This window comes from Nanorana parkeri, unplaced genomic scaffold, assembly GCF_000935625.1.
Source record: "Nanorana parkeri isolate BGI_ZX_2015 unplaced genomic scaffold, ASM93562v1 scaffold2664, whole genome shotgun sequence".
NCBI classification, from domain to species: Eukaryota; Metazoa; Chordata; class Amphibia; order Anura; family Dicroglossidae; genus Nanorana; species Nanorana parkeri.
In genome coordinates this window covers 17259-31236 of record NW_017308932.1, presented here as the reverse complement: position 1 = coordinate 31236, position 13978 = coordinate 17259, and the positions used below count along the sequence as shown (strand labels likewise).

The 13978-nt window shown below is 42.0% G+C and overlaps 1 protein-coding gene across 1 annotated transcript in view; it reads left to right on the top strand.

The window, feature by feature from the left end:
* AK9 (adenylate kinase 9) overlaps positions 1-12779 on the top strand; it is a 90504-nt gene extending 77725 nt beyond the window's left edge. The window contains exons 35-41 of the mRNA XM_018573994.1: positions 576-793; positions 2308-2504; positions 4337-4506; positions 5126-5224; positions 6230-6332; positions 9445-9559; positions 12570-12779. Of these exons, the coding sequence (XP_018429496.1) occupies positions 576-793; positions 2308-2504; positions 4337-4506; positions 5126-5224; positions 6230-6332; positions 9445-9559; positions 12570-12772 (1105 nt within the window). The 3' untranslated portion in view covers positions 12773-12779. The remainder of the gene's footprint in view (positions 1-575; positions 794-2307; positions 2505-4336; positions 4507-5125; positions 5225-6229; positions 6333-9444; positions 9560-12569) is intronic.
* The last annotated feature ends 1199 nt before the right edge of the window (positions 12780-13978 follow it).

Below are 13978 nucleotides of genomic sequence, written 5' to 3'. Positions count from 1 at the left end.
ATATTCAACATTTAACTACTTATTTTATTTTCTAATTCTATTTCATCTATCGGAGAATCCCATGATTACTAACAATTCAACATGTTGTAAAAAGCAGAGTAACTGCAAATTCCATCCCAAAATGCCCACGCAGCTGCACACCGAAGAGATCACATCTTAAAAACAACTTTATTTGTCTTCAAACCATTCTGCACTGCCCCTACACGGGCTTAGAGTGGTTGACCTCATCGGAGTGCGTCTGCTTGGGCATTTTGGGATCAAACAGTCTGGAGGGGGCAAGCTCTCCCTCTGTATGTACCCGACATTTCTCTGCAGTTGGTGGCTCAACTCCAGAAGCAATTTAATTTAGAAACTTCTGTTCACTTATTTACATGCAAATATATATGACTAAAACATATATGAAACTATCAAGTAACTTGTGTTTTCAGAAGAAGATCAGCAGTGACAGCCACTTTATTTCTCTCAGTGCAGGTTTTCTTTAACATTTTGCATGTTTCTGTATTCTAGTGCTGAATTGTAATGATTTACCACCATCACTTGCTGATTGCGGTTCTTTTCTTTTTTTTCTCTGATAGGCCGTACCCTGTACATGACAGTGCACAGATATTAACTGTGCGAAACTCCAATTATAAGCAGGAGATCCAACGTATTAAGGAATATTATGTGATGCAACATCAAAACTGGTGTGAAGTAGATGCCACACGGAGCAAATGGTGGGTGTCAAATCAAATTGTTGAAGAAGTCCGGGTAAGCATCAATCAAGTGCAAACCTACATGGAAAGAACAATGGAAGGTATGAAAATATCCCAACACCTGTAAAACTATTCATTGTAAAAGGAAGACAGTCAGCTGTACACATTTAGTCTATACGGTATGTCAAAAATCAGGTTTTAAATGTCACATTTGCCCCTTGGCACAGCTCATCAGCAAATTCCATTCTCATTTCACATTACAAAGAAACAGGTGAATCAAAGTGTACTCTAAACTAATACAAGCGTGTGTTTGTGTGTGTGTGTATGTAATTTATTGGGAGCAAAAGTGTGTTCTTTGGGCAATCATATCCTTAATTTAGGCCTTAGTATGAGGTGCCTGATGGAATAAGTTGTTTTTTATATCCTGTTAACCAATCAGTTCTCCCTTGCATGTTCTAACCTGCAGCAGCAATAGAAACAGAGAAGATGTTGGGATGCTAGGGGAAATATAGAGACTCCTTTTCAGTAACACATTTCATATTTGAGACCCTCTATGCATTATCTAATATGTATGGCCAGATTCACATTGATGTAGATTATGGTTAAAAAAAGAGCTTTGTTAATCTAAATTCTCTGGTAACAATATACAGAGACACTAAACAAGATGCCAGTTTAAGGCCTCATGTACACACATGCTTTCTTTTATGCCCACATAACAGCTACCTTTAGTTAGGCTGTAGCACAGGGCAAACAAAGCTGAGCTGCTTCCACAAATATGGATCACTCACCTGCTTCTCTAGGCAGCTCAGACATTTGTATCATTTCTGACTCCAAGTACCTGCAGGCTGTGCATACTAGCATTGTACAAGACATGCCCTTGAGACTTAAAGGAGAACTATGGGGTTAAGGCTTTTCCCCATAGTTCTCCTTAGGGGAACGGGAGGACACAAAATAGCGTCCTCCCGTCACCCTAGGCTCAGTATACCGCAAGCTGCAGCTCCCGGTATACTGAGACGCCGCAGTATACCGCGAGCAGTAGCTGAAGCGTATCCCGACAATTATGTCTGGATCTGCCCAGCTGCGTGACTGACAGCTGGCTCTGCCTATCTAGAGGCAGAGCCAGTTGTACCCGCCCCCTCCCCCGTCCGTTCCGCCAGTCAGCCTGGCGGATCGGAGCGGGGACGGGGGAATCCAGCCCCTCCCCTGTCACGGCAGAGAGCCGTGACAGGATCGAGAGGTGAGCGAACGCCGGTATGTGTTCGCTCACCTCCCGATCTACTAAGCCAACCTGTGACAGTCTCATTGTCACAAGTCGGCTAGAACTATGAGGTGAGTGAAAAGCACTCGCCTCATAGTTCTCCTTTAAAATGCCTTACTGGTATGAGGTTGGTTATGGATAGGGGTTTCATAGTCAATAAAATAAAGATCAGTCAATAACGGGTACCATTTTCACCTTATAGTTCTAATAAAATCACCTCACTGTTCCTATCTATTTTTTTTGTGTGTGCTTTATTCTAATGTTAATGTATTTTGTGTTTCTTAAATAATTGGTCTTTATTAATTGAGTACAGGTAAACACATATTTTGAGTGTGCATTTTGTTGTGACTTGAACAGGTAAAGCAGCTGCTATTGCTGATTTCTGCATCACCCACCAAGAGCTGGTGTCTCGCCTGGGAGAGTTTGGACAATACTGTCCTGTAAGCCTGGCACAAAGAGGAGAGCTTGTCGATTGTTCGGTAACATCATCCCTGCAGTTTGCAGCTGAATTCCGTGGACACTACTACAAGATGGCTTCACAGCATGAACTATCTGTAAGTTGAATTTATTTTATCATACCTCTATGATTATTTGACAGAAAGTTACTGCAGGCTGTATTTTCACGTATATACATACAACCAGTATACTGTCTATTTATGTTTATTCAAAATCATGCAAGTCTCTAGTGCTGCTGCTGTTTGTATAAAAGTGTTATATGAAACTGATTTTAAATGCAGGTAAGGGTCAGAGCCAGATTTCAGTAGAATGGTTACTTAGGCTGCTTTATTGTACCTCCACCTATGAACATAGATTTCATGGCCACACAGTACTGTATTGCAAAAATTAATTAATATACTGTAAATTCATGTTTGTACACAGGATACATAGTTATCCAGCTTTCTTCCACAACTGTCTACACTCTAAACTTATATGTACATGCTATCTATAGAGAGTCAGTCTGGTTCTACAAACCTGCAACAGACCTCCCCGAATCTTGTTCCTGAAACACTGGCCACAACCAGCATTTTAGTCAACTTGTACCTGCAACCCAAGCCAAGAACCCAGTGCAAGCAACTTTGCTTTAAACCCAATTTTACCACCCACATGTTATAAAAGGGCTGCCATCCTAGCTATCATTAGCTGAAAATAGAAGGACTGACATAAACAGTTTGGTATCTTTCTCTGCTACTTTGTTTTGTCAGTGGTAGGTTCATACTAAAACACAAATGCTCATAGGTGTCCTCCCTATCACACTTAGCAGTATGGTTCCTTCCACAGTTTTTTATGTACAGTCTCATCAGCCTAATACAATTTGGCAGTACGATCTCAGACAGACATTTCTGAAAGCAACGTTTAGGGGGTAAAATGATGCAGAGATACTGCTGTTTGATGTGCTTTTGTTTGGGATATTAAAGCAGAACTTAAGCTCTGAAACAAAAAACTGCTAGCGGTTACAGTTTTTTGGCTAAATCTCTTTTGCCAAAAAATTTTCCCCCTGGATACTAGCAGTTTTTTTTTACATTTCTATGTACTCTGCCCAGGGAATGCACCATGTGCTCTACAGTACCAGCTTATTCATGGCATCGGTAGGATGCTGAGAATGGAGCGAGGTGTTGAGGATGATGTAACTCCTGTGCACATCGGACATCATCCATGGCCACCCAGTGGCTAAAACAGAGCGCCAGAGGACCCACAGGCAGCAGTGGAGGAGATGGTGGCAATGGGGGACAGAGCAGTGAGTAGAGCCTGGACCTGTTATAGCTGGAGGAGGGCACTTTGTCAGGTAAGTGTGCCATAATGTGCAGGTATGCATACTTGCACATTATGGCAACAGCTCACCCTCCCCATGGGAGTGAACTTTAGTAATGCTTTAAAAAGCATTTGCAGCTAACAATGTAGCAAAGGTGAATTGTCCCTACTAGTCCTATCAGGTGACAAATGGCAGACCAGGAAAATTGTCTCCCTGTGATCACCTGACCATCACCTGACCAAGAAGTTGATGGATGGGCTTCTGACAAGCTTTCACATAGTGTGATCTCCCACATGAAAGATTTCATCACAGATAGGTGCCAAAAATATATTTGGTTTTTAAAACAAAATACACATAAGCAAATGTTGTAGAGAAAGGTTGTAGAGTCAGTACTCATTCACAGACAGCCAAACAGTTATATACCAGTCAACATTTAAAATTAGATTGAGACAACAATAAAGTGGAAAATTATATTTTAGGTATATAGAGAGTGTAAGGAACTGAGTCACCTGCTGGCTTCTTGTCTCTCTGAATACTCCAACACCATAGTTCCCGACTCCATTCATACCCATTAATATTAAGTATATGAGTTGTTATGTGGTAGCAAAATGGCTAATAGCTTGTGTTTTCTAACAGGCCTTTTTACAAGATCCGGAATTATATGTTCCACCATTAGCACCACGCCTGCTTCCGCCTCCTGAGATGTTACCAAAGAAACTAACAGTGGCTGATGTGAAGGCTAGATTCCCAAAAAATGCAGAAATGAAGGGCTACTGTCCAGTTACCTATGTTGATGGGAAGAAAAGGTTGGCACACAAATACTTTACATTAGTGTTTATAATGATACAACAAAAAATGATTTCTGAAGCACTCCATCAATGTATCACTTTCTGGATAATCGATGGTTTGTAATTCATAACAGAATTGTTATCCCTTGCAGGTCCGTGATACCCATTGCTTCTGACCTTCTGAAAAATTACCTTAGCCTGTTTTCACTCTACTAGCCTTCTCAGAATTTTGTAGCAGTCTAGAGCAGCAGCTGATCTCTCATATACCTAATATAGTGCCATTAAGAGTAAATACACCTGTACATACCCTGTTTCCCCGAAAATAAGACCTTGTGTGTTTTTTTGCAACCCCAAAAGATATAAGACAGTGTCTTATTTTCGGGGAAACACGGTAGTACATAGCTTTTGTCCTTTACCTGCAATTTCAATAGGTTTGGATGATAATGTGACTGTTGATGGTCCTTTTCCAGTAACCCATATCAGCTGGGTTGGAAGGTTTTGACCTATAGCCTGTTGACTTTCAATGATTATGTATTTTTTATGTCTATAGATATCTGTCCAAGTATGAGGCTATGTGTTCTATGTTCCCATGTAAGTAGATGTGCTTTATTATTTATGTTTCTTTATGTTTTTAAAGGTATGAAGCTCTTCTCCCTGGAAGCATTGAATATGCTGTGGAATACAGAGATAAAATCTACATTTTTGAAAGTGAAAAAAAGCTGCAAAAATTCATGAGGTATTGTATTAAAGTGATATTAAAGTCAAAAGGGTTTTAAGCTATTCCAAATGCTGATTAAATCATTTACAGTGGGTCATTTACAAGGCTACTCCTTGATGTTTAAAAGTTTTAGTTTCCTGCAGAATCAGCTGGTCCCCTGAGCACTGGTCCTGACTTCCTGTTTTAGAGTGACTCCTTTCTCAAGCAGAGTGCTACGCAGTCACCCTTGTGTGTGCTAGTAAGCTGTATATGTGTCTCCACAAACACACAGACACAGCAAATCAAGCTATTTCCCTCCCCCTGGCCCCCTCTCCTCCCTCCACCAAGCTAGTAGATAAACAGTTGCTGGAGTCTGCACTGTCCTTTGTGATCTTGTACTGGACTGGAAGTTCAGGGAAGCTGAGCTGAGAGACTTGGAAGCAGCTGTTCAGAAACATGATAATAGTAAGTGTTTGGGCAAAAATGTAAAGCAATGCTTTGTTGGGCAATGTATATTTGTTTGATCTGGATTCATTATTAACAAAAGGTTTGACAGTTTAATACTACTTTAATAAGCTTCAGGTTAAAGGCTAAGTTTACTTTTTTTCTGAACCTGTTTCATGGTCATGAAACATAGTCACATTACCCACACACCCACTTACCTGAATTGCAGGGTTCTTCTCCCCAGAGGGTGCTGTGATTTATTTATTTTTTGTTGCAGCTGTGCTATCCTTTGCCACTGTGGCTGAGAGACTTCACCGTGGCTGAAGTTCTCAATGGAATACAAGTGCGGTGAAGTCAAGTGAGGCCTACAGCATCTCCCACTGACCTTTCTATTGGGATTATATAATGATTATTAGTATATTTTCAGGGAAAGGAAACCCAGAGGTGTAAAAAGTTCCAAGTAAGCTTTTTATACCTTTTGAAATCATCAACTCTACTTGCTTCTAGCTGCTAAGGAAGTATACAAAAATGTGCTATGAAATTCAGCAGTGGGATTAAGTGGCTAGCAGTCACTAAACGTTACTCTTCTTTTGTTTCTAGACTCCCAGAACAGTATTGCAACCACAAACTTCCATCTAAACTGCCACCAAAGATGGAGCCAATTGTTCTAACATCTCTTCCTTTAACTGGATATCTGGAACAGGTAGCAATCTACTGTAACATTGGGGTTCAAATCTCACTACTATACTTTAATGTAGTACATTAAATACTATATGTCCTTTCTATTCTTAACAGTGCCTTTATTAATCATAAAAACTAAAATCTGCTATTTAATGTAGGTGAATCATACACCAGTATGAGTTTAAAGTGTCTGTATAGTCAAAACTTTTTTATTCTATTTTGTGTGTGTGGAAGGGTTAGGACCCTTGTCTTGTTTTCATTGCGGTCGGTGTCCCCACTAGGCAAATTCTTCCTCTCTGTTTGTCCTGGTGACCGTTGTCACCGTGACAGAAAGTGATGGGAAATCTAAATGTCTACAGTTGCTACCAGAACAGATTTCCTCTCACTTTCTGTTGCTCCTGCAATCAGATGGTGATGGTTCAGTTGATGGAGCAAAATGGCATACAACCATTTTGCTCCATCAACTGAACCATCGCCATCTGTTATAATATAAAAAAAAGACATTGAATAATGAAATGAATATTAAAGTTAGGTATTTGCATGAAGCAGTATACCGTAATAGAAATGTAGTAACTCACCGCGAGGTAATAAGTGAGGTGCTGTCATCGGCGGTGGATGTAGGTGGTGGTCCTCAGGCCTTTGTTGTTTCCGTGCCTATATGCTGGGCGTAGAAATTCCTGATGTTCCCAGTGGATTGCTGCAGTTGTGGTGGGTATCTTAATGTATGTGCAGACCCCAAAGTGTGGGATCGGGGTGTGGGGCTCCTATGAGTGGATCAGGCGGTGGGGAGATGCATACGCACGTCGGAGCCGGGTTCACTTTAGGAATGCCGACCCAGGTGGAGGATATGTACCCCCAGTAGTATGGGGCCTGTGGAAAGCAGTTGGTTAAAGGGAATATATAGTTGTTTTCTACATCTTTTCTTTCTTATTCATTGAGAGACACAGGAACTCTGTAACCAGGTTTGGGTTATACTGCAGCCCAAGATAACCCCTCTCATTACCAGCATGCCTCGTTTTATTGCTAGTGTCCTAGGAGGATGGATGTATTTTTTTTTTTTCTTTTCTGCTCTGCTGTGTTAAAGCCTCATTTTACCACAATAAACCTACCAACGTTAAAGCAGTTATACATTATTTTGTTGCCTCAAAAGCCACTCCTTGTCATGCAGACTCTTTTTTTTTACATATGGCACATCTGTTCAGTTACATGCTGGGATTACTACAGCTCCTCCTGTACTTACGGCGCGGACAGCGCGTGTGTGACCGCCGTCGGCGGCTGTGGGGGAGCCGCACGGACTGTATGGTAGAGGCAGCTGGAGTGAAGGCAGGTCACGCTGATGGTAGATGGGAGAAAGGGTCCAACGTCGGTGTCTCTTGCAGGAATGGTGTGCGCTGCGAAACATATCTCCCACCAGTCACTTCTGACATCTGCTCCATTCTGACCTCTTGTCCCGCTGATTGGCCGATTGGATGATGACAGGCTTCCTCACCAGTCACTCCTGACTGGTGAGGAAGCCTGTCATCATCCAATCGGCCAATCAGCGGGAGAAGAGGGCAGAATGGAGCAGATGACTGAGGACTTGGAGGAGGAGTTTGCGGCCATCTTGCTTCATTGAAGACGCGATGGAGGTCCTGTGTGCGGCGGATTCGGGTCCCTGAAGATGGCGGACGCGGCACAGGTACTCGTTTTTTGTATCGGAGTATTTGCACAAGTACGAGTACTCATGCAAATACTCGGTATCGCAGCCGATACCGATGCTTGTATCGGTATCGGTGCATCCCTAGTTAGAAGTGAAGGAACATCTTCACATCAGGACAGCAAAAAATATGACAGGGGTTTCTCTTTTCTACTCTATCTAAAACTCTTAAAAGGTTTTGGTTGCAACATACACTTTGTCATCATATCATGATAACATACAGCGACAATTATTGTACTTGCTCAATAGTAAAATGTGCCATTGTGCCTTTACTATATATAGTAGCTAAGCTAAGCTAAGCTAATCTGAGACACTCATAGGATTAATATTCTTTATTATCAAATAAAAACTACCAAACCTCCATTCTCCAACCAGGGAGCAAATAGTACATTTATTATCTCCCTTTGTATTTTAACATTGCTGCAATATACCTGTACTGCATAAAAATAAAAAATGTAATTTACTGTAAAATGTTACCATCTTCCCCATTCTCTTCCGCTCCCTCCCACATGCCTGTGCCCCTTCTCCAACCCCCCCCCATCCACCCCTTATTTCCCTTCCACTTCCCTTTTAGATATATATACATATTCTCCCCACTCCCCTTTTATATATATATACCCCCCCTCCACCCACACCATTTGCATTGCCTGCTGGGTTGCTCCTACATCCTTCCACTCTCTACCTTCTCAAAAGTGATGGTCTGCCTAACCACTCTCCCATCTCCGCCCTCTCTCCCAACCTCCACCCCTCCTGTTGAATGTGTCAGACACAGCTTACAAAACCTTGTCCATAAATCCACTGGGTCACCTGTATACACCCCGGTCCAGTCAATAAAGACCTGGTTGTCTGTACACATCAGTTATTGTTCTGTACATTTTGTTTGTTATGTGGATGCCTTTTATATTCTGATTGCACTGTTAAATTAGGTACCTCCCTGAGACAACGGTCTCAGACACTTCCTGATGTACTTTGTTGTTATTTTCCTTTCCTATACATGTATTGTAAAGGGCTTTTCTTTCCTTCTGACATTTTTATTTATGCACCTTCCCCGAGGGAAAAACTTCCTTCATTCCTGCACAGCCTTTTCTTCAAAACAGTCCCGTTCAGGCCCTGTGTCAGCTGTGTTCCCCATTTATTCCTATGGATGGGTCTATATGGGTCCATATTAAGTACAGAGCCATTCAGACAGTTTTCACGGAAAGCACCCAAAAACTTGCTGCAATGGACTTACTTCTGAGTCTGAAGCTGGTTTACCATAGATTGACCAGGGTTAATGGAGGTGTTTTGGATTGGTTTAACATACTGTATGCCTAAATTTGTTTTTTTAGTTTTTCCTGAGGTCCTTTTGCAGAAAGGACAAGGAATAAAAAACACACATGGTGCAAACTTAGCACAGTTCTTTCTGCTGATGTAATTCTTACACTTTTTTTCTTTCCAGGGAGTAGCCACTGCTTTAATAAAGGCTTTAAATGATGTAGGCTGTTTAAAGCCTAAGTATCCGTTTCTAAGTGTAAAACGATCTGCTTTGCTTTATATTGCTTATCACCTCAAAGGTAAGTCAAATCTTAGATGGTGGACTATGTTATTATACATTTGATGAAGCCTAACGTACAACTAAAGGTTGCTGTATGACAGTCTAAACAAAAAGTAACCAAAAAACTTTCTTTGCCTTCTGTGACAGAGCTAAGTCCTCCTTCATTTGTGTCCCACACGTTCCCCATCCCAGACACTGCAGCTCACAGTACGAAGGTTTCAGCAATAGAGGCAATGCTTTCATTTCAGAAAGTAGTGGGCAGGACTAGGTGTGGTCAGGTGGTGATTGACAAGCTACAGTCTTGTAAATCAGCAGTGACAGTGCTGATAGCTACACGCCTGCAACATTGTTTCATCCTACTGTAGAGCAAACAGGCAAAATCCACATGCAAGTGACAACTCCTCTGAATTCAGGAGCAATGCAGCACTGTTACCACCCTGATACAGGAAGATGCATTAGGTGGACTTCACTGGCAGGCTCAACAGGTATCTGTGGCACTTTGCTGAGGAGAAAAAGAAAACTGTAAGTGCAGATGCATGCACTTAGTGATGCATAATTCATTGCTGCATCACATATGTTTTAAAGGGAGGCCATAGTACTCCTATAATATTTTTAATAGGTAGACCATATATAGCAATACACTATAATAGGATGCAATTATGTTGCACCCAAGACTTTCCAGTGAGGCATTAGAAACCCATAGCAGCTAATCAGAAATGGTGGCTTACGTGTTGTTACTATGTTGCATAGAGATTTAATTTTAATTAACCTTCCTGGCGGTATTCCCGAGTGTGGCTCGGGGTTAATTTTCAGTACCAAGAGCAGTGACCCCGAGCCACACTCGGGATTGTGCAAAAGTGTCACTTACCTTGTCCCTGCGAGTCCGCGGTGTCCTCTGCTGTGTGCGCCAGGCCGATGCCGGCATTCAGTTTCGTTTTCGGGCGTCACTGTGGGGGGAAATTCAAAAGTGCAAACATGACATTTACACAGAATACACACAATACAATGTAATTACATTTATGTATCAAACTATTTCACTTCAATTTTGTCCCTAGAGCTTTGTCTAGTGCCCTGCCTGCACTTTTACTGCACTCTATTGACTGTGGTACGGATCAGGCAGAGCCCCCAGAATTCCCATTTACTGGACCATTTCTTTTATTATTATATTACAGGGGTGTGGAAATTTTTAAAAAAACTACTTGTCCAAGGACTAAAGCGGGGCCGATCTACTTGTCCCTCATGGAAATCTACTTGTCCTGATACAAAAAAAGAATTATTTTTTTTAACCAAAACCGTATTTAGCAGTGCCATGAAGAGCTTCTCATTGGTCAGTGCTGTCAGGTGACCGCGCTGACCAACGAGTGCTTGCATTTTCGAGCGAAATTCAGAATACATGGAACAGGTACAGATAGTACACCCGTACTGGTGGATGGGAAGGACCGTTCGCTGAAAGGTAAGTATAGTGGGAGGGAGATTTGTGCAGGTAATTCCAAATTACTCGGGAAAGTGAATTTACCCTTTGGGGCGGGTGCAAACTTGGGCGACCGTGTGCGTTCGCCACGTGGCCCCATTGATTTCAATGGGGTTACATGTACCTTTTTTCGCGACACGGACCATGTCTTGTTTTCAACCGCGATTATGTAAGATTGCATGGGCGTTATTGCGACGGGAAACTGCCTGGCGCGTCTGGGGTGCCATTAGACAATAATGGCACTGCCACTGCGATCAGCGGTGGCGTGCGCTTCTGTGACTGCCCGGCCATCCACGCGGTTTTGTGCACGATTGCCGTGTGGTAACGGATCGCCCACTCCGCGCGCACACACACAACACCCCATGCATGCGTTTATTCGCATGCAGATAGGGGTTGGTTTTAATTTTTGATTTTTTTTTGCTTTGTAATATTTTTTATTTTAATTTTTTTTTTCATTTTTATGTATTTCCATGTTTAATTGTTATATATATTTTATTTTTTACTTTTTTTTTTCCACTTGACTTTATTGCTATCACACAAGGAGTAACAAGACCCTTGTGTGATAGCATTTGGAGGTGACAGGTTCTCTTTATTGACCCTGTCACCTCCAACACAGGAGTTCTAGCACTGTTCGGTGCTACTTCTCCTGTGACAGGAAGGCTGCATTCCTGTGTCACTATTCACACGGAGCCGAGTAGAGAAGCATTCTCTGCCTTGCTCCATGCTCTGGAACCTAATTTGCTGTAGGCACGAATCCCCCACAAGAGGGGGGGGCGAAGACCACAGCAAAAGAAGCCCGGAGAGAGAGGCAGCTGAGAACGGTACACGGCCAGCCGCCGGAGATAGAGAAGGGGGAGCGAGTGAGGGAAGGGAGTGAGATTCAGGCTCGTTACAAGTGATTTTGGACGGCTGTACAGCCGTTCAAAATCACTTGTACAAAATGGCTCCCACACTACATTCAGCTGTGCTGCTTGCCCGCAGCCGGGCTAAATATAGAAAAAAACTACTCGCCTGGAGCCCGAAACTGGCTGTCCCGGGCGTCGGGCGATAGGAATTCCACACCCCTGTATTATAATTTTTTTAAATGATTTGTTATATTATAATTTATGATTTCGTGTTTCAAACTTTATCATACCCGGGATGTCTACTGGACTCTTGTTTGGACAGATTTAGGCGAGTTATTCCTAAGATTTACTAAGAATTACAGGCCTACAATATAAAACAACAAATTGCCATGAAAAACAATGTACCGCTTTGGCATGCTAAAATCCTCCATAATCATACCACCAGGGAGGTTAAATAAACCCGCTGCTTGGATAATCAATTGTGGCCTTTTTGTATATAATGTTTTTGAAAAAGACTAGTGTGTGTTGCGCTGACAACCAAAAAGATGCTTTCTGACATCTGAATACAATACCATTTGGTTGCTGCTGGCAACAAAGTGAGCTTTTTTTTTTTCTTCAAACATTTTGATAAATGAAGTTCAATGTTTTCAAATATGAACATGTGTTGTTGTCTTCACCAAATGTTATTACTAAGAGAGTCTGTGTATTTGTAGCATACAATTCACGCAATTCAGATTATATACGGAACAAGTACAGGAAGAAGATGGAGAAATTTGTGGAGTGCTGTGAGCTGATCACTTATCTGGGAGACAGGATGACTCGCAAATATAAAGAACCTCAGAGAAGAGCTATTGATTTTGACTTCAAGATGCAGTCTTTTCTTTCACTGAAAAATGTGGATCCAACATGTATTTAAAAAGTGATTTTCCAATAAATAAAATGTATATGGAAACATATTAAATGTATATTTTAAATAAATCTCTATTAAATAGTGTTGTGCATTAATACAGTTTTACAAATGTCCATGCCAAGGTGGCTTTCACACTTCACATCCCTGAATTAAACCCATTGTATAACATATTTACCTACAGCCCCGATCCAGCTATATTTGCTGTGCCCAGTGCAGCACAACCTTCGCAAAATAAATCTATGCCTGGCTCTTCTTCACACTGCACATGTGCTCCATTGCCCCTTCATTCCTATGGGATGACCCTACCCATGACATGCTCCTGGGTCCTGTGGAGTTTGGCCATCCCAAAGGAATGAATGGGGCTGCCAATTCATTTTGTGCATGGAGCTATGACTTCTGCACAAGTTAGGAAAAAAAACAGTGCGAAATCGCACTGCCTGTGATTTAAGCGGGTAATTCCATTTTCCCAAATTACTTGGGAAATTGAACTTACCCTGTAATGTACATTGTGCGTATTAGAGAGCACTGCTGCCCCGCTACCACAATATGGTACACAGTGAAATGAGGGCAGCACTCAGCGCACACACAATGCCCCACGCATGCATTTATTCACACGCAGATGGCGGGGGGCGGCGTTGGTTTTTATTTTAGTTTACTTTTTTAACACTTTTAGTTTTTTTACATTTTTATTTTGTTGTTTTCTATCACTTTTTTCGTTTTTATTTTGCATTTCTTTTATTTTTTTAATCTTTTTATCACTTTTTAAATTTTTATTATTACTTTTTTTTCCATTTACTTTATTCATATCACACAAGGGCTAACAAGCTCTTCATGAGCCTGCCGTCCAATACAGAAGCTACAGCACAGCATTGTGCTGTATCTTCTGTAAATCTCGGTTTGTGACAGCTGACACAGGAAGCGCTGTTAATACAGCTCTCTTGGGTCAATGATGACAGATGTTCTCCGCTCTGCTCTCCGTCCTAAATTGCCTTGCCGTGGTCGGCTCCCCCAGAAGAGCTGTAGAGCCCGAAAACCTGGCTGGGAGGGGCAGACTACGGGGTGACAGACCTTGGAGGGTAGGGGTGGACCTTGGAGGGGGGGAGCACTTGTACAAGCAGCCCGAACCCATTAAAAAATGTAAAGCGATGGTATCAGCGCTCTGTATCGGGGCATTTTCATTATACCAGTATCGGTACATCCCCACAAGTAAGG